Source organism: Aythya fuligula, chromosome 6 (genome assembly GCF_009819795.1).
Source record: "Aythya fuligula isolate bAytFul2 chromosome 6, bAytFul2.pri, whole genome shotgun sequence".
In the NCBI taxonomy this organism is placed as follows: domain Eukaryota; kingdom Metazoa; phylum Chordata; class Aves; order Anseriformes; family Anatidae; genus Aythya; species Aythya fuligula.
The window spans coordinates 37051366-37072742 of record NC_045564.1 but is presented as its reverse complement, the minus strand read 5'-3'; the positions used below and the strand labels follow the sequence as shown (position 1 = coordinate 37072742).

Genomic DNA, 21377 nt, shown 5'->3' with positions numbered 1-21377 from the left:
GACAAAAAGTCCTGCCCCAAACGTTGCACCTGATGAGGATGAATGGGGAACCGTGCCATACAACTCTGGCCCGGATTTCTATTCAGCAGAGCACTTAATTGCACAGATCTAAGAGGACATGGCTGAGCTAGGCAGGGTGCAGCATCCCCGCTGCTCTGCATCACTCACTGGCCCTGCAGGCACCGAGTGTCAGTCTTCTGAGTTAATCTCTTCTTTGGAACTGCTTTGCTAAAAAGGTGAGCACGTTATATAATGTCCTGCAATATTTCACTGAATGAAGGCTTTTCCTGCAGCTTCTGCAAAAAAATTAGTTTGGTATCAAGATACTAAATTCAAGAATGGGCTTCACCTTTTATGCTTGTTTTCAGGATAAAGGCTTTGAGGATATTTATATGTGCACGTGTGAAACCTTATGCTATGGAAAAAATTACTGTGTTAGGACTAGACCTTCCAACACGCACCAGATCGCTTTCCTTTTCTACCCACTAATATCAGTTTTGTTTAAGAAATAAATATTTTTTCAATATTTTATTTTCGGAATACCCTCACAGGCAGCTCCAAGTCTGATGGACTTTCTGCCAGCTTTACTGCTCTGGGAATTTGTAATTCAGTTTGCAGCGTGAGCTCAGCAAAGGAAAATGAATACATTCTTGGCATGCAGCCTCTGAATATGCAAACTTAGACTTGAGTAGTGAGCTACATTTCATGTTCAAATGAATTCAGAGGTACCTTTAAATTCCCCTGCTCACAAGAACTCTGTTCCCTTCTTTCCTTCTCTCTGGTCGTAGGAGATGAATGGCAGCGAGAGTCCTGCCTTCATTCTATTTACTCAACCAGCTACATCATGACAGAAACAAACACATTCCTTTTCTCAAAATATAACTGAAGTCTCATTCTGGGGAGAAACCTCAAGACTGAACTACAAAATATAATATGTACAGGAACCCTCACATTTAGTGCTTGACCTAAGCACATGGACAAACTTTGGTGTGCACAACTGAAACGACATTTTGTTTACCAAGGCAATGTATTGGGAAATTTTGTTCTTCACTTGATGGACAAAATTCTAATTAATAGAGAAGATGTAATGAGTACATTCATATCTTAAATATTTATGTTTCCCCTCCTTAATTTTGCCCTTTATTTTTTAAAAATGAAACATAATTTAAGTAGAGCTAATAAAGAATAATAAAAAAATAACCAGGAAAATGCGTAGTAATTTGGGAAATTGTACTATTCAGTCTTAAAACAAACGTACATTGAAAAACAAAACAATTTAAAGCTTTAAGATCATATAAGGCAATCTCAAAGTGCAATAGTACCTCAGTACTATGAACATCACTGGTATCTTAGTCCTGTCTACATAACTAAAATGATTTATTTTTATATACTTAAAGTTTTCCACTTTTGTTCAGGCCGCAGAGGGCTTAGCAATTAGCCCACTATAATTATAATGATACAGGGATACAAAGATCTCTCAGAACATCAAGGATCATTTCCCAGATGTTGTAGGCATCACAGTATATAACCATAAACGTACAAAGCTCTATCTTCAAAGTAACTTCACTCCTCCATCCTAACTACTTGGATTTGTAAGACTGCTTCTGAACCTTTTCTTGTAATCCTCAGAAAGGACCTAATTTTCAGTTTATGTTTCTATGCAGCTCTGGTTTTGTAGCTGTTTCTTTCAGTGCTAACTTTGTCCTTTAGTTTAAGTTGCTTCCTGGTGGCCATTCTCTTGATGTCTTTACTGACAGCAACTGCATCTCCTTTCAGGCACCATTTTGGTGGGCTAAACAAGCTAAGCACTTTTAGATGACTTTCATAAAACAGGTTTTGCACTTGCTTAATAGAAGAGCCTCTGCTCTATTTCAGTTTGAGTGCCTCTAGCGAGAACAGCAGCACAGGAAGGCAGCAAGCATTCAAAGACATTTGTACTTCTCCGTCTCAGAATCACATTGATCTGCACCACACTGCCATCTGGTACTGCTCACAGGCATCTTTGATCAGTTAGTATATCTAGGTCTTCTTGCTCAATAATTTACAGCTAATAGCTTTTTTCACTAGTCCCCAGGTGAATAACCTTACAATTAACAGGATTTGTTGCTATACCTTTTCTTTCACTCCAGGTGTCAATGATCCCCCAGTTTTTCAACGTTTCTGGATCTTCCCTTGTTTTGATAGCACCTATCGGTTTCATCCATCAACAAATTACTTCATTTTTTGTTGATATGGATAATTAAAATGCTAAGCCAGGTTGGTCCTAACAAATAATCCTTGAGAAATTACAGTGGAGATCTTCTCTAGCTGTATATTCTGCCTTGCAATACAATTTCCCATTTAGCTAAGTCCTTAGCCACATTCTAATCCCTTTATAATCACTTTATTCAGCTTCTCTAATTTCCCATGTGACAGAATATCAGACATATTACTACAGTTCCAAAAGATGAGGGCTAATGTATTTTCTTTGTCTAGAACAATCTGATATCTTTTCCAAGAAAATCATGCTCTTCGTCTGGGATGACCTGCTTTTTAGACTCACTTTCTACCTACCTACATCCTTCTAATTACTACCTCCATTTTCAACTTGAATGTTTACTACTGCAATTACAGAAGAACTTCGGGGGTGTTCTTGTATAGTAATTATAAATCCTAAATGTGTTAAATAACTAATCCTGCAGGATTTTACTCACTTGTTCCACCACCAGGACTGGTTAGAACTAGTGAAGGATGTGGTGCTTCCATGCTTTTATGAAGTGTAGCCACAGCAATAATTTTCCTTTTATGTATGCATAGTTTGGTGACATCTTCGTCCGCTTTAACATCTTCAGCAGTTCTCTGCTTCACAGCAGCTCCAGGATCAAAATTAAAGACCTAAGAATAAAAATTCCAACATTTAAAATAACGATTAAAGCCAGAAGGCTCCCCAAATATATCTAAACCAAAAATTTTTGTACATAAAATTAAATTTGCCTCCGTTCCTTAGAGCAGCTAGATTGGTCCTACAATGTCCAGGAGATACGTTTATAGCATCTTTCGAAATAAACAAAGAGCAAATATATTTCTAATAAGCACACAGAGCCACAGAAGTTGTCATTTAGCAACTGAGAATTTTAACAGCCCCCAGTGTAAAGGGGAGGAAGGGAAAAAGGACTATGGGTGGTTGAGATGGCTTTGTGTTTAGAAAGACAAGAAGAGTTACAATTTGCATGCAGATGATAAAATTGTGTTTTTCAGGGTGTTATAGTGATTCAACACTTCTTGGAAATATTATGAAAACTACATTTAAAAATACCTGTTATAACTACATATATTTATGTTTACTCTAAAATACATAGGATCAACCTAACCCTAGCAGCTAGTTAGGAGTCTTCCACAAACCAAGTCCTGCTGAGGCTATCACGTATGAACCTCACACACCAACACAGTGCTGCTGTGCTGATGGCAGGTTGCCAGTTTAATAGGAAAACGTTCAACCACCATAAAGACCGAGTCGGATCTTTTCCATGTGGGGAGAAGACAGAAAGGAGATTTATTTAATGGTTTGCATTCTATGGTCAATCTCTGGGTATACACCACTTCTATTTTATATAGACAATGAGAACAGAAATTAAGTCATTAACTGACAGAGCAGAAATCCATAATCCGAACAGCACAGAAATCCAGAATTATGATTTCTTTACCTTGGGAAGAACAAGAGGACATTCTAGGCCACACTTGCATGTTCCATCAGTCAGCAAGTAAGTCTTCACCTGCTCCAAGCAGGATAATAAAGACCCACTGGGACTGTAAAGAAACAAAAATGAAAAATTCAGGCTATTTGATAGGTCAGGACTTCTACCAACCATCCTAACAGCTCACACAGACAGGTTTGACAGAAGGCACCTAAGATTCCATATTTAGTTTCAAAGTACTTCCTGCTTTTAGTCGAGAACTGAGATGATATGCATCAAAACCAGTTAAAAAAAAATAAAAAAAAGATTTTAAAGGAAGATTTTACTACAGAAAAACAAACGTGGCAAGTGCAAAGGAAGTAACTGAGATTACTGATATTTAGTATTCACATTACAATCCTGCTAGAAAGCTTTAACTACTGCCTAACAACACTGAGATGATTTTTCTCCAGCTTCTCTCCCATAAAGTGCAACCCACAGGCAGACTCCAGTCCCCACGGACCTCCTCCCTTTCCATCCCATCCCTGCAGTCCCATGGAGGCGTGACAGTCACCTGTAGTCTCTAGGACCAGGGCCTAATTTAACAAGAAAACATCACAAACGTGTTTCAAGAAGTGGGAGATGACCCATGGAGAAAAGGGGGAACAGTAACACCGCTGTTGTGGTCTGTTAGGTGCATGAACAACTTAGTTTGTTCAGCTAAAATTTCAACCCTCTCAGTCAAAGGGAGCGTCCCACCAAGAAGCCAGTGCAGAGAGGCTCTGATAAACTGCCCTCGGATTTCTCTAACTCCCACCAGAAAATCATTATCTCCATACCCAAAAATAGGCCACTGGAAACTCTGCTACGGCAAAATCACTAATTCATAAGGTGAAAGAAGTTCTCATGTCACGAGCCTCTGACTTCCACGCGGCTCTTTATGACACAGCCACCTCAGCTGTTTGTCAGGGAAAGAACACAGCGATTTGTGAGGACTGGCTCCAACGCTGCTTCCTAATAGCAGCTGTGAAAAGCCCTTATTTTAACCAAAACAACTCGAGTGGAATGGGTTGGGACGTGGAAACAGCCAAGAGTCAAAATTCCAAGCGCCGACGAACTTTTGTACTTCAAACCTCATGTATAAACACCTCATGGTGTAGCAGAAGGAAAGCAACATCTGCAAGTGTGGAGTTATGGTAGCAGTTTCAGTGAGCAATTCATTTGCCAGCCCTGCCCTGAAATGGTCATTTTAGAATCGCTTAGGTCGGATACGCGTAACAGGGACATCCTGAAGATAAAAGCAACCTAAAAATAATGCTGGAGGTGTGGAGAAAAGCGACTTATAGATGCTTCCCGCAGGAGAACACAGGCTGGTGTTTGCTCTGTTCCACCCCATCCACGTGCAACATCACTAAAGGACAGTTCTGTGATGCTTAAAAATTTAAATGGCACCTCTGGGAATATGCTCTGGAGTTAGGATGCCGCTTTATTGGTTAAAAAAAGAGAAGAAAACAAATCCCACTTCGCAGCAACAACTAAGATCTTGTGGAATTTTGCTCATCAGTGCTCCCCTGGCCTGGACCAGAGGAGTTTTCCTGCTGTCCTCAGAGGGGGATCACACTGCAGCTCAGCTCAGCACCACACACAAACTGTAAGGAGAGCATCGCCTTCAGGAGGAAACGCCACCGCGCAGCCACCGGCGTGCAGCAGCTGAGCTAATCCAGGTGCTAAGGCCACTGGTTATTTCCCAGTAATGCCATACCATTACAATTCATTCTTTTTATGTTTCTAGAAGAAAACAGCTTTTAATAATGTTCCTTCGTGCACGGTTCTCTCAGTTTATTCCATCGATGAGTCCTCACAAACAGTAACCCGACGAAGAGGTCCAGGTGCTCACAGCAGCGCTGTTTTACTAAGAAATCACTCAGCCCCGTGCTTTCACCAGGTAATAAAAAACTAATTAATGGATTTTATTCAGAGCACCTGTTGACAGTTGAAGGAACAGCATGTGTGCTTTACAAGGAAGCACAGATAGAACAAGTCCTTATTCAGCTGGAATCATCTATTCCAGTTAAATCTTAATGCATAAGCTAATTTTCCCTTGGATAGCTTTTGGGTCAGTATCGTTTGGCCTCCCGTTCTCCCAGTAAATGCTGTGAATATTTTCAGGGTGGGTGATCCTTCTGAAGGGCTGGGCAGCTCTAGAGCAGCTAATCCAGAGAGGCTGGGGAAGCTCAGCCCTTGAAGATGCAGGTGGCCAAACCAACAGCTGGCCTGCCTGACTGTGGCTCACCCAGTACATCCAGCAGGAGGCTGGGTTAGAGGACTTCATCCTCTAATGAACTCATCCTCATCCTCTTCCTGACACTTCCTATTCCACATCTTTCATCAAATAAGAAAATGGATGACATCAAGTGCATCATCTAGGCTTCCCTTAAGCAGAATGGCTTACCGAAGGCCACCAGCAAACTAACCACTGGATTGAGGGGAGAAAACAAAACAGCATGGACAAAACTTACAGAGAGGGCAGAACTAATACCTGCTTCCCCAGGCTGAAAAAGAAAACTGGTAAATTTGATTAACAGAGTCAACTAGAAAAAAAAAACACAGTGTTTTGCATAAAGCAATTCAGGACAGAAATATTATTAATAAAGTTCTCCTGAACAAAGAGAACATACATTAAAAAAAAGACTGAAGAGTAAATAATTGTCAGATACCAAAATTTAGTAGTTTATGAACGTGTAAGACATGCTCTCGAAGCAGCACAATCTTCGTGGCCTGCTTCTCACAGCTGCACAAAATAAAATTCAAAAACAGGTAGGATCATTAGGGAGGTATACAAAAACACCAAGGAATTTTATGTCCTGATGCCTGCATATAGGGATGACAGAGGGAAAACAAACCAAACCAAAACCAAACACAAAGCAAACAACTGCTTTTTTTCTCATTGATTTTTAACTAAGGCAGAGGCCCGGTAAATTATAGCTATAATGAGAAATACAAGGGGAAGGCAATTTATCTTTGACATGCGTATCGCTGACATGGACTTTGTTTGATTCTGCTAATTGCGAATATAAATAAGAAATCCTGGAATGCATTTCATCTTTTATGGTGGTTTAGTGTAAAACTGGAGTACGCTGTGACTCATTAAAGAATTTTGTATTGTTAATATATATAAAGTTGTATAGAAGTGGTTATTTTAATCACAGAATAGTGGAATAAGCTTAAGCAAATAACAGATAGTCGTTTAGATTCATGTGACGTAAACCTGCTGTACCTACATTTTGTTCAAGCTAACTTTGGTCTTTTTCCAGTAACATGTAATTTGTAGCATGTTTATCTGAACACACTCATTTAATAGTAATTTCAATACATTTTTTTGACTGCTCCAGGATGAAGCAAAAAAAATTAATAATAATCCAGGAAGCTAACAGAATAAATAAAATACCTAAAACTTTGGTTTTAGGCTTGCATTGCTGTTTTTTCTACACCAGAAATGGGAGGGATCTACAGAAGTCAGTCAGTCGGTTCTGTGATGAACACAGAACATTCACAGGGTATATAATGAGTGATGTTTCCTACAGCTACCCAGTAGTTATCCCACTTAACTTCCTTTCAAAAGACAGTAAGTAAACCAGAAAAGTAGAATGGAGATCTGGAACATAAACCCAAAAGAGACCACGGAGAAGAGTTACTGAATGTCAGGATAAAGTTGCCTGCTGCTGCATGAACTGAGCTGAAGGCTTGCTGCTGAGAGGAGAATGTCCCACTCTGTCTTACCTGCCATGAATTATTTGCATGCCTGGTCGCTGCTTTGAACTTGACCAGCAAAGGCTCCTATAAAAAGCCAATGCTGGTGCAAGGAAAAGGCAATGAGAGAGATTTCTCATCATCTTAGGTGTGACATAACAAATCCTCTGGCTAGTTTCATTGTAAAAGGTTTGAATAATTAAGGCATTAAGTAAGGTTAAATTTGCTACTGCTCAGCTTTAAAATCCACATGACAATAATAAGTAATAAAGAACTATTCGTGCCTAGAGCAAAATGTATAGGAAGGATATCAAATTTTCAAGACCAAGCAATATTAGATTTGTAATGACAGAGTGTGTGTTATGGGCATGCAAATGGCACAGCTCAGGTGGACTCCACTAACATCATCAGAAAGATGATAGTCTAGCTCTTCCAAAAGAAGAAACCCTTGAAATCTTTGAGTACAGAAGAGTAGCCAAGTCACTGATTTACCACATGCTGTGGCAAAACTGCAATGAAAACGACGACAGTCATCTCTTTAGATAACCTTACCTGATATAGAGCACTCCACTTTGGTCCACCCGTCGCTGCCAACCAACGGGAACTTGCACTGCTGGTGGCCCTCCGTCCGTGTCCCCTCCGTCACACTCCTTTCCACCATTCATTTTTCTGTTTCTGTTTATGAGTCTTCAAAGATATCAACAGTAAGATGATATCCTTTTACTACATGTCATCATGGCCTCCCAAAGAAGGCCATTCAGTACACCTTTCCCCAAATTGTACAAAGTGCATTGGGAGGCTCCAGCTCAGTTTGAAACCAGGTCCTTAAAAGTGGCCATTTTTGTTAATGAGTCAGTTTCCCATTATAATCCACATTAAATATGCAATGTTTAACTCCTTATATATTCATAAGGATGAACTATATAGATAAAAATTAGTGCTTCCAACTTGGGAAAATCATAATTCACCAATCCTTTGTTACCTGTCAGAAAGGAGAATGGGGAAAAGGAGAATTTCTAGTTCAACAGCATGGCTCCAAGCTTGATGACTAAGATAACTTGTATTTTGTGAAAGCTCGTCTCATTTTTTATAAATATGAGTCAGATCTAATACCTCCAGGTATTATACCCTTTATATGCCACATTCTTTTTGTTTTCTTTTTATCTTCCGTTCATTATCCAAGCTCTCTTCTTGAGTTTCTTTCATGACTCCCTGGCTCCAATAAAGCAGCCTGAAAAATACAGATATAGAAAACACATGAGCCATTTGCACAAGTCTTTCAGCCCAGCTCAGTAACTCGTGAAGATGTATACAGCTGCATCCATTTAAAGAGCTTAGAATCAAAATTTTAAATGTCAATGAAACCATCAAAATAAGGCACACAGTAAAGATACAATCCTGCTAGCAGACTCTATTTATATGTGAATGCAACTCAACTACATCTTAAATGCCAAGACAGCGCAACTGTTATTAAATAGTTAATGCACAGTTTGAATGAATTAAGGGATATATCTCTTAACTGAGTAGTTTCACATATGCTTCTATTCAAAATCATCAACAGATGACTAGCTCGATTAATGCCCTTTGAAAATTGTTTATAAAACCGAATGCATTTAATGTGAAGGAAGCTGCATTAAGGTTGATAATATCAATAAAAATGGAAAAAATGTTACATTTAGTCTAGATGAAAATAATAATTTCTTTAAAAATGTGTATAAGATGGAAAAGTCGGTATCTAGGGATTTGTTAACTTAAATTTAGTATCAGAATCTTCAGGTTTTCTGCACTGCTCTCAGCATACCTATGAAAATATTTGAGTACCATATGTAATAATTTCCCCCCATATTATTCTGCTTTATGAGCAACTCTTCATTAAGGTGGTTCAGGATTGCACAACCTATGTTATCCCACCAAACAGTTTTTCAAATAGAGCAGATGTGACTTAACTCTCCAGATTGGAAGTTTTATTAAGGCAGGCAGACACAGAATTTGCAATTTAAATAGTAAATGTCATAAAAAGCATGTCTACAGCTCAAAAAATAAAATGGCATTGATGACTACTGTAGTAACGACGTTAATGAGTTTTATTTGGAATTGTACATCAATTCTCCCCTCTTCCCACTACTAATGTTATGCTTACATGTAAAAACATAGTAAATGTTACTATAGACCCGATGGATTTTAATAAGCAAAGTTTTCTGAGATAGAAGTGGAGCATTAAGACTGAGGATCCCACAGCATTTCTGCAACAACAGTACCAGCAATGTGCTACGTCAGCGTGTAACAGCAGCTCCTCCCTTCCAGACCACTAGAGGAAGGCCCCAGAGACATAAATATGGTCCTTGAAAACATTCTCCTAAGTACACTTAACACAGGATGTGCACTTTTGATGTGCTACGTATAAATGCAACTTTCAGAAGGCGACATTAAAAAAAAAAAAAAGACATTTTCGAAACTGGTGTGGAGTAGGAAGGAGCCAGCTCCCATATCCCCTTGGCTAAGGTGCTGAGATCTGCAGACAGAACCACGACAGACGCCCAATGGATTCAGGATGTTCTGCCCCCAGCAATCCCCGCAGCTCTTCCACCCAACACCGCAGCGGAGCTCCCCACGGACGGGGCACAGGTGAGCAGGTACAAGGTCGGGAAGGACGGAGCCAAGGGCGCACACACCACCGTGCTCTCTCACAGGAGGACAACACATCCTTTAACCTTCAGACCTGGTCAACAGAAATGGGATTGGGGGAAGCCCCTGGCAAGAGGTCGAGCTTCTTGAGTCCCGTCAGGTTTTCAGTTTGGAAGTTTTGCTTTGCCTACCTGATTGGTTTTGTCCTGATTAAGGAAGTAACAGACGATGTTTCACCACGAACAAGGCAGAAGTTACATTTAAGTTTCAGCACTATTGCTGAACGGTGCATTGGCAGTTCTATTACGGGTCCTGTGTAAGGCTAAAATAGGTAAATAACCTCCCTGTGTTTTTATTCAGAATTAATTTTCAATAATGCGGTAAAATCTGAATCAGAAAATACCTATGTAAAATACTGGAAGCACTGCAGAGAGGGTTGCTAATCTCTTAGCCCAGTCTTACCGTGGCTCACGTCGCTATTTAGGGCAATTACATCGGATCCATTACGAGAAAATAATAGCCATCAATCCCTTTTTTTGCACAAGCAGCAAAAGACACTTTGAAGTAACCTTATATTTCTCCTGGTTCCGCAACGCCCTGCACCAGCTAACATCCCATTCTATCACCCCCGTAATGCTTATCATCATCTAATCAGATAAACCCTTTTTCTGTACCGCATGCAGCTTGAAATCGTACCAAAAGAATCCACATTACTGCCTCTTCTGTGGAAAATATTCGACTGTTTTGATTCAGTACAGTGGACGGGAATAAAATGGCTGCTTCAATCACACGCCTTCAGTCAAAGTCTGGTGTTTGTGTGGCTTTTTCCTGAGACTGAAAAACTGTGAACTATCGCAAGACCCGAGTGACGTACAACAAAAAAACGAAGCAGTTGTGCTCCGTGAGGACCCACCGGTGCGGCTGCGTGCGGTGAATGACAGAAAGGATGTCCAAGGCTCTCTGGAAGCTTCTCAGGAGCACCCAGGTGATCGGTAAAGAGGCAGGTTTGATGCATTCGTATGAAAACACTTACAGAAGTGATGTTACTTTGCAATTCTGCATGGATTTCCACAAACCACCGGCAATAAAATATCAAGTATTGTGACCACTGCGTATTGCTATTAGGTATAGACAGCAAAAATAAGGGATCACCACTGATGTCTTGGTAGAGAAATCCTTCAGTAACCCTCGTATGGTACTTTATTCAGCTGCATATAATGAAAGAGAAGTTAAGCACAGCGCAGACTTCTGCCAAATGAGTTAATCCACCTCTCTCCACATCTGAGTTAAGAGACACCCTTCGCATCTTCCTGACAGCTGGTTATCAGCCAGAGGAAATGGAGCTAAGGAAGATGGCAGTGAAAGAGGAGGAGAGTCACGCCAAGTAGTCTGGGTCTGGCTCTTGTTCACCCTAGCGCTGGCTCGGGCTGGTGGTGTGACACGTTTTATACCATGAGACAAGGAGCTGCAGTGTAAGAGGACAGCCACAGGGCAGTGGCACTGCTCAGCTGGGCTGGGCAAACCATCGCCACTAAAAACAGATGCTTTAATCCTAGTAGGGATCAGCACGGCTGGGGATGCTCTGACAAACAGAACATCCCTTTGACTACTCACACCTTTCCATTTCTTACCAGGCCGGTCTTCCAACCAAGCTGCAGAAAACCAGTCTCCTCCGAGGTACCATTTCCCTTCTCGCTGTCAGAGTGCTCCAGCCGAAGTACTTCGGATTGCTTTAGAAAGTATTTGGACTTTGGAGCAGATCCCAAGTATTTTGGACACTGGATTCTAGCCAAAGGGCTGATTTTCATCAACCCATGTAATAAATACCTCTTCTCTGTAATCTCGTAACAGCTCCAGACAACTCGTGTTATCTCACCACGAGGAGCACAACTTTCCACATCTAAATCAATTACTCCTTTTTTTCTGTGCGCCAAGACATGCCTTTCAGATTTGTTTTGCAGTCCACTTTCATTACAATATGCTTCAAAATATTTCGTTGCAGAACTGTGTAAAACGACACCAAATTGTTTCCCCAGTCCAGCCCCCCAAGCCCCTTCCCCCATGAGAAATTTCCCCTTAATTTTCATACGCAAAAAGTATGTTTTCGGTTTTTAATGCAACTGTCTCACTTTTTAGCGCGTTGAGCTTTAGGAAGCCTCTTTGCACACTCAGCTGAAAATACTCAACAATTTTTTAGTCAAGTGGTGAAACAGAAAACTTGGTACAATGTGAAGGAAGCTTAAATTAGATACTAATAGCCTGGATTCAGATCTATCACATATGATATGAATACCAATATAACATTTCCTTTATTAATAAGTGGATGTAAAACCAGTAAATCAAACTCTGACAGCCTAATATTGCAAAAAATGCTCCATAACTTTTTTCTTAAATGACCCTTTAAGCAAGCTTAACAATTCCATATATTACAGAGAGAGGCTATTTAGAGGTCCCTGACAAATGAATACCTCTCTGAGGTGCCCAAACCAAGTGCTTGCTCACGGGATGACGACAGGTTTTGGGTATAAAGTTTTGCAAACAACTAGAATATCCACAAAACATACTGCTTATAAACACAAACACCAAACATCTCATTTCCCAGGCTTTCCTTTCTAGCCTTCTGTAGAAAAACCTACAAAATACGTTCAGAACTGGAAATCCCTCACCTCACAGTCTTGGGGTTTTAGAACTACCAGGAGTTTTTAGCTTCTTAAAAAGCATTGTTTTCAATCTATGCAGGGTTAAAATGAGGTTTTATTTAGTTATCGTTTGCTAATTACTGATCTGTTTAAGTCTATCAAAGGCATTAGGATTCTCGTGTGTCATTTAATTAGGTACAAATGTTTCATCACTTTTTGAGAATGTTTTTACATTTTGAAAAGAAGCTTTCTCTTGGCTAATTAGAATTTAATACTTTATGAAGCTCTATTTTTTTATGTGAGTGACTCAACAAACAAATGTACCTTATGTAGAAAGGAAAATTTCTTCCTTCAATCTTTTTTTGTATTGGTATCTGGGTCTATTACACTGCAGTATACGTGATATTTTCTGGCCTCTGACTTGAGCAAGGTACCTTCATCTTACTCACAGATGGAGTTCCATCGAAGCTACCAGAAAATCGTTTTGCACTGAATGACTTAATTGAAATGATGCATTTTCAATTGCCCTGGTGCTGAACCTGTTGCTACCATCCAACTACCTTTGGTAAAATGGTATCTGAGCTTTAAGGACGGCTTCATCGCGTGCTCCAACAAGGCTTAAGTAATCCTAGCTTATGCTAGTGCTGAGGCTGTACATTTTTTTAGGGTTACCCACTCTAGAACATGACACCTAGTTGGATGGATTCCCTCATAAATAGCAAATATCTTCCAAAGCCCAGACCACTGCACTTGCATCCCCAGTCAACGAGCTTTACCAGACTTGCTGACCTGCACGTGGACACGCACAGCCCTGCCGGGTTTGCTTCCTTACACTGCCAGAGCCAATGATCAAAGCAGCCCCTTCAGGCCTACTACCTAGGGATCTACAGGAAAAAAACAATTTCCTGCTGTATCATGGACAAATGGGAAGGGTTCTCATGGAGAAAGCGTGATGTATGTTCATGGTTCTAGCTGATCATGAACGGCACACGACATGAGCATTTTTCTTTGGAGTATTTGGGACCAGCACGCTGTTAACTCCCCAGAAGCTGTAGCCCTTGCACAGAGAGATATCCGTGCTGCCAGGGCTCAGAGTGCAGGTAAAAGGGTGAGTCCACTGAGCTGTAACATACCCTCAGCTTCTGAGGGTTAGCTGTGCCATTAGAGGTGTCCAAGGCAATGGCTGAATTGGCTAGGAGCACAATTCTTTTAGCATCCATTATCTAGTGCAAGCGTAATAACAAAACCTGAAACTTTCTCAAGGTGTACCTGTTAAAAACACATCTGGGTGTAACTCCTGGAGCTGGGAGCTGAGGCTTTCACTTCCACTGGAAGCAGGAGAAAGCAGGTCCTGTTGAGGGAGGGGTGACTTCCTCTGCCTTACACGTGTATCTAGCAGCTCGGAAAGCATTTCAACAAAAAAGCAAAACTGAGCTACAAGACAATCAAAGAAGATGGCTGGCAACAGAACGATTTTCTTTTCAAACCTCGGCTCTGCCTATTCAAGAAGAACTTAATAAATACAATGGGCACTTAATAGAGCCTAGACAAAGATACAGCAGTCATAATGCTTTCAGGCCTTCCACCACATTAATTTCTTTCTCTACAAGCGAAATAGGTCAGAACTGGGTGCACGTGAGATAGTCCTACTTCACTGTCAAAATAATGTAAGCATTCACGTTTTTTTTATTTCTAAAATTAAAACTAATATCGGGTATGAACACAAGCAATACAAAATAGCCCAGTTATTCAGAAGAGGAGTATTATCACGTCACCACCACCAACAAAAACTTCTTAGGGAATATCACGAAGCAGAATATTACTAACCTATATGCTAATAGGAGAAAGGGAAGAAATATTATTACAGCAGTCCATTTTGCCACTCTACAGAGGAACTTGTATAATGAAAAACATGTCCAGCTTCAGCGAGTATAAATCCAGAAAAAGTAAACCCAGACTCAATTTTTGGGGAGACAGGATGGGACCAAAAGTCATTCATATATTTACTTCCCAGTGGTTGGTTTCGATGCGCAGCCATACAGCTCCAGCTATCCCAATCAAACCAGTTACTTCTCTATATCCTGAAGCAAGGCAACAGGTAAAAGGGAGGGCTTGCACGGCATGGTTCCTGACTGAGGATTTTAAAGGACTAAGCAATCTATCGTGTAAAGAGAAATCGTACTATCAGAACTATTTTTCTGAACAGCTTTTCTTCAGTCCTTTTTCTTCTCTCTTCACACACACACTTAACGTATCGGTTTTGCAACCGTGAACACCATTTTTTGGGGTCCCCTTTTTGCTTTATTTGGAAAAGAATTTCTCTCTCCAAACCTATCTTGCCACAGAAAAGTCAGAGTGTACAATATTTTGATTTTGTCAATGCAATTCTTCTCCAGCTTTTAGTATTTTGGAATCTTTCATGCTTATAACGCAGACATTTTTCTACGCTGGCTGACATCCTGCTAGCTCCCTACAAACTATTAAGCTCTAGAAGAGTCTAGCATGGAAGGTGAGCAGCATAACAGGCCCCTAAACAAGAAAAAAGATGACTTCAAATGTGTCTACAAATGAGAATTCAGACCTTTCAAGACCAACTGCCACAACAAAATAGGATATTAAAATAGAAAAATGTGCTCTGTCACAGCGGGATCTCTCTCACTAACATGATGCACATTCATTAGAAAATTACTGCTGCAGACATTTTCATTTGCCATACAAAATAATATGGAATTTAAAACTAACAAACTCAAAGCTCTAATGGCAGCACATTGATTATTATCAAATGATAGAGCTACAAATATTTTAACGTTTCTGGCCAAAGTTAAAATCACTTCAAAAGAAGATCTGAGAACATGAACAACAAACAACTTTGTTCTTTCCATCTCCTTGTTTTAGGATTCAAAATAATCTGAAGTTATTACATATATTTTTATAACAGTTTTTATAATGAAGATTACGTGAGTTTCAGGAACATCTGATACAGAACATTCTCAGGGTATTTAAAATAAGATCAGATAATAAAATAAGCAGGTAATAAAAGTAAGTTCAGTTCTAGTTGATAGCTTTGCTATATGTTAATTATTTACTGCTTATTAGGGAACTAGGCATCTATAAAAAAGTTAATTAAAAATATTTATATATATTTAAAAATAAACATTTCAAATCCTGAACATGAAAATTCAAATTGATTTTTAGATTTGCCGTCAAAAAAAAAAAAAAAGGGAAAAAATATGGCTGCTGAAAATATGGTGAAAGACTTTGAGCTGCTGGCACAATAATTATCCAGATTAGCCCCAATCTCCAGTGACTATGCAATGTGACATCAAAAATACAGCGATAAATGGTAAAAATGAAAATTAGACTCCCGTATCTTAAATGCAGCGGTTTCAATAAACTAGATAAACTTACTTTGTATTAGACACTTGAAGTTCAGGACACAGCAATATTTAAATCAGCTGAATAATTCAGACCAAGTTTCTTGCAAGAGAATGTCAGAACATAGTAGGATTGCAAATTAAACCTGTAAATTATGCTTTTGTTTCCAAGTAGTAAGTCAGATGACTGCACTATTTTTAGACACATGGAATTTTTCTCCAAATGCCATTTTTAAAATTGTTTACTGAAGTATGAATCTCTACTCAGCAATTTCCCTCATGAAAACACTCTTAAGATATTAAAAAAATATGATAGCATAAAAATCAGCTATTCTGACACCTTAATGCAAACTACAGCATTATCTGGCATAAACATAATAGCGCCTGAAAGCTTCGGCTGCCTCTCTGAAATCTGGTGTGCTACAAACCTGTACGATTTGATATATGAATCTCCTTCTAGCATTAGTGGATTATTACTCACTGTCTTTCAATGATATACTAATTGAATGTGTAAGTATTTGGAGAATTTGGCCCCACTGTTTTATTTATGAGATAGACTGTATTAAAAGACTTCCTCTGTTTTCTAAAAGAGCACTCAGAAGTTTAAGGATATTTACAGAAAAAAATAGTGGGTGATTTTAATCCTTTTAAATGCTTTCGCTCCATGAAAATTGTGACAAATATTTCTTTATTGATATACAAGAGGTGCATTAATTATAAGCTTAATAATTTTGAAGTGAATCTCTATGAAGATTTGTGTACATGACCTTTCCTTATATAGCTTCTTTTTCTACATACGCTAGTCTGAGTCAACGCTTTCACGACTGCACCACTCAATTTAAAAATACACTTTCTTACCCTAATATTAAAACCTTACATGTGGTTTGTTATCTAATAAATATGAATTAATACAAATTTGAAGTACTTTTTAATATACTAATTTACAGAAAGATACAGGATTTTTTTTTTTAATAAAAGCAAGCCTGACCTTTTTCCTCATTAAGCATTAGATTTAAGGTGGATATTATCATCTTGTTCACTCCAAGCTGAAAAACAAAGAACCAGTTGAAGGTGCAGATAAGCTATATGGTCCTCCTGTGATGCTCAGAGTTCAGTGTTAAATGAGTCTTTGTCATTCCTTCAACTTTACAAACATCTAATTGGAGAGGTTTCTTTGAAATTCTGCAATGAAGACCTGATTGCACTTTGCATTTTGTGCACAGTTCCAGAAAACCCAGCATAAGCATAGAAAAGATAAACTAATGTTTAAGAAAACATTAATATACAACTTCATTTTTTTCTTTCATAAAGCACTCTATTAAAGTTCACTTTGTATTTCAGCAACAGTGTGCACATGCCATTAGTTTCCAATAATATTTTGTATTTTGTGACTCAAAAACCTCTTTCCTGTCTTGCTGTCCCGGGGAGAGATGGGAACACCCCGTATCTGTGTCTATCCTCTCCAGGCTGCTCTATTAGGGATTCTGACTCATAGGCTTACCATCCCCTACGCTCAGATTTACATTTAAGAATGGCAAGGTATATTTAGCCTGCTAAGATGAGCCAAGTATCAACATCTTAATGTCTGTATATTTTTTTGGTTGAAATTTTACAGAACAATTATCAGACGTATTCACGCTGACACCTTAATAAGGATAAATTGCATTATCCCATTAACTGTGAAGACCAGTCTGGCTCCTAGAAAACGAGACATTTGTTTTTATGATAATAAAAAGCATTCAATTCTATTCTCTACTTAGTACAGGTGTCGTGAAACTTTCCAAGTAAGAGTTTTGCCATTGCATTATGCTAAAATCTAGATTTTAGACACTTTAGGACGCCGAGATGGGGAACATGCAGCTTCCAGGTTGCCAGGCTGTAACCTGCGACAAAAGTCTGGGCATTGTCAGTAAGTCTCTAAAGGACCTTACTTTAGGCACAACAGACTTTTGGGCTTCTAAAAGCAAATTTTTTTGCTGCTGCTGAAAACCTTTGGCTATGTGGACTTGTATCAACAAAAGCCACTATGCTGTGCCTCTACAAAAGGATATTAGACTGTCGAGCATACTTCATGTAAGAGGTTTTTCCATAAACACCCTCCTTCCCCCTCCGCAAAACCGTAGTGAGTGGTTTAGGTACTGAACAGAACCTCAAAGGCTTCCTGGAAGCACGATTACTCACCAGTCCCAAACAGTTAAACACTACAAAAGACGGGTGTTGCATCTCTTCCCAATATCATTAGGTTTAGGGCAGAGCAAGACACGAGGCAAGGATGCTCTGCCCTGCCAGCTATCCAGGGCTCACTTGGTGCACTACAAAGCCGGATTTTACTACACATACAATAAACTGCACAAACCCTAAGCTAGACAAAAAAAAAAAAAGGTTTCAGTCTCTTCAGGAGGATCTAAACAAAAGGGTGAATCACATTCAGGCTTGAGAAGAGCACTGCGCCAGCTCATCAAAGCAGAGCAAACAAAAAGGAGGGTGAAGGACCCCAGGCAGCCAGAATTCAAAACCACATGTCCCCGTAAGGATGCTCTACAGGCAGGAGTTTGAGAGCAAATCTCCATTAAAGATGAGAATCCAGAAAGTGCACCGCTTCATCCCAAACAGAGGGCAACGTGTTGTGTCAGATCCCAAGTTAGAACTCAAGCAGGCCTTTATCCTCTGAATAAGCTTGAAAAATGTTCAAAGTCTGTGGAAACGCAGAAGGCGGGTCCATAACATAGGTATTTAACATATTCTGGCATCATCCTCCAAAAAGGGAGCTACTGGAAGGCATGTAGGCAAAGAATTCTTCAGTCAGCTCTTAATTACAACATGTTTAGACTTTGATTAAAAGAATTTCATTTGGTAACATAAATATATTCTGTCACACAAATAAACCCAACCCATCTATAAACAAACAAAGCCATCAGCATCACGAGCAAAAGCCACGAACTCTTGGCAGAAAAATCTAAGAAACGTGAATTTCAAGCTGCAGAGAGCTTCCAGCTCATTTTTTTTAAAAATGTCTTTATTTCTTACATGACGCTTGGGCACACTATCTCAGTGGCAGCTTGAATTCAAGGAAATGAATGACAACCACTGAAGGGTTGCTGAACCTCGATTTCAGTATGTTTTAAATATGGACTTTTCAAAGCATTTTATCGAAGAAAAACTTTTTTTTTCTTTCTTAAAAGTGCTGTAAGTAAATACCGTGAATACCATATACCTTAAACTATGTAACTTAAAGCAGATTTTCTGTAATAGAAGAAGTTCTCAGGAAAATAAACCAAATCTCATTCCACAATCAAGTCAACAGAACTGCACAAACTGAGCATCTTGGGTGAGCAAACCTGGTCAGCCCAGTGGCAGTGAATGAAGGTCACACTTCCCAAGATCACCTCCAAAAGCGGCTTCGTTAGGCATTAAAAAAAAATCCAGTCAGGTTTCATGGAAGCTATAGGCAAAGTATCTCAGTTTTTCACCCATATTTGCAGTCAGGTATGAGGTAAAAAAGAAAATGTTGGACTGTTTTATCTCTATGCCTAGTCTAAATAAAGCCTTGGTGCAAATTATTATTATTATTTTTAAATCTACAGAGCAACTGCTACCATTGCTTTTATAAAACGCTTATTTTATTTTATTTTTTAAGCCTTTTGTCCAGGGTTCTTTCTATTTTCTTCCTACAACAAACCAATCTAATTCTTTCTGCTTCTTTTTATCAGTCCTGCTTTCGAGATTTGCCACTGGTTTGTTGCTCTGCTTTGCCTTCTTCTAACAAATAGAAATTTTCTTTAAAGGGCTGTGTTCAGTACTGCAAAATATACTCTAACATTTCACTGACGGTGAATACTTGCAGGGCCTCACATATGACTCTTGTTTGTAAAAATTCCCAGCATTTTAGGAATGACTATTTGTGATCTTTGTTTTTTTCCAAGCTCTCCAATCAACTTTCTCTTGTCGAGGGAACATACAACAGAAATTCAGAAGTTTTTTAAAAAAGGTATTATTGTTAAAGCCTTTTTTGAAGCAAAACATTAGTGCAGAAAAGTAAAAGACATTTTTAAGGAGCGAAGGAGTCATGGAAGATAATGACTCTCAAGAAGAGATGAAGGAAGACTTCATTGCAGCCTTCAAACTCAACTCAAACTCAACTCAAACCTGGAGACGTGCAAATCTCAAGTTGACAAAGCTCGGGGGAACCCTTTTGAAGTTGGCCCTGCTCTGAGCAGGGCTGGATCTGATGACCTCAGTGGCACGAAGTCTAGCTCTCAGTACCTGGACACGTGTCCTAGGAAATATTCCACGAAATCTTAAAGCCTGCTTTCAAGAATTTATAGTATTAAGTATTTAAGCCAGAAAAAAAAAACAAGTATGTCTGAATATAGCCACAATGTTATATTCCAGGGATACAATTTAAGGAAAGAAAGAAAAGAAAAAGGAACAAAATATCAATAGGTCTTCAAATTTTCACAAAACCCGACCTAAGAAGATTGCTCTTCTGTTAGATTCTGCTACTGAACGGGACAGCTCTCTAAAACAAATAGAGATTCAAAATGAGTCGTGAACATCAAGTATTCTGTGTGAATACTGCACATATTGGTTCAGAGACGATCAGACAGAATTCTGTATTTTCTCTGAAGAAGAAATCACTGATAAGAATGAAAATGCAGCCAAGTGTTTAAAAATCTTATTTTGAAGCAATGGGTACGGTACAGACACTACCCTGACTCTTTAAGATGTCCAAACAATCTCTTGTAGATTAACAGAACTTTATTTTAAAATAAAAACATACATATTTCTTCAAGTGGGGCACTTCAGATTAGGGATCTCTTCAGTCTTTTCTGGAGGGATTTAAAAAAGCTTTGGAGCAATCTTAAAGCTATGGAATTAGCCTGTTATTTATAGCTCAGTTTCCTAGTGTGTTCTTTGAGCTTCCCAGGACGTTCTTTTTCTCCATCTGCTGGTTGTTGACATGGTATAACCTTATATTTTGATTATGAAAATGTATAAGAACAAGCACATTTCATTTTACATTTCACTGTAAAGTTCAGGCTTCATCTCAGGGCAAAGCAGCTCCACTCTGCTACTACAATATAATCTAGGTCAAGAATGGTGCTGAATATTTTCTGATACAAATAAATGGAATTCTATTGTTTAATTATGTCAAAATATATTACTACTAATTATGACTAGTAGTCCACATGCATCACGCTGCCACAAAATGATTTTCTTACCATTAAAATACTGTACTTCATACGCTGTTTCAATAAAATCTCTTAAATCTAGGTCAAGAATGCCTTTTTCTTCTTTGTTCTGTTATCACAAAGGTCCACGTATAGGCGCACTAT

At 39.0% G+C, this 21377-nt stretch overlaps 1 protein-coding gene across 7 annotated transcripts in view; it reads right to left on the bottom strand.

Moving 5' to 3' along the window:
* MBD5 (methyl-CpG binding domain protein 5) overlaps positions 1 to 21377 on the bottom strand; it is a 126123-nt gene that overhangs the window by 31617 nt on the left and 73129 nt on the right. For 3 of the 7 annotated variants that reach the window (XM_032189794.1, XM_032189795.1, XM_032189796.1), the window contains exons 5-7: positions 7956 to 8634; positions 3684 to 3786; positions 2694 to 2874 (exon numbers count right to left, since the gene is read on the bottom strand). In XM_032189794.1, the coding sequence (XP_032045685.1) occupies positions 2694 to 2874; positions 3684 to 3786; positions 7956 to 8068 (397 nt within the window). In that variant the 5' untranslated portion in view covers positions 8069 to 8634. The remainder of the gene's footprint in view (positions 1 to 2693; positions 2875 to 3683; positions 3787 to 7955; positions 8635 to 21377) is intronic. The other 4 variants (XM_032189789.1, XM_032189790.1, XM_032189791.1 and 1 more) reach the window with 4 other exon arrangements.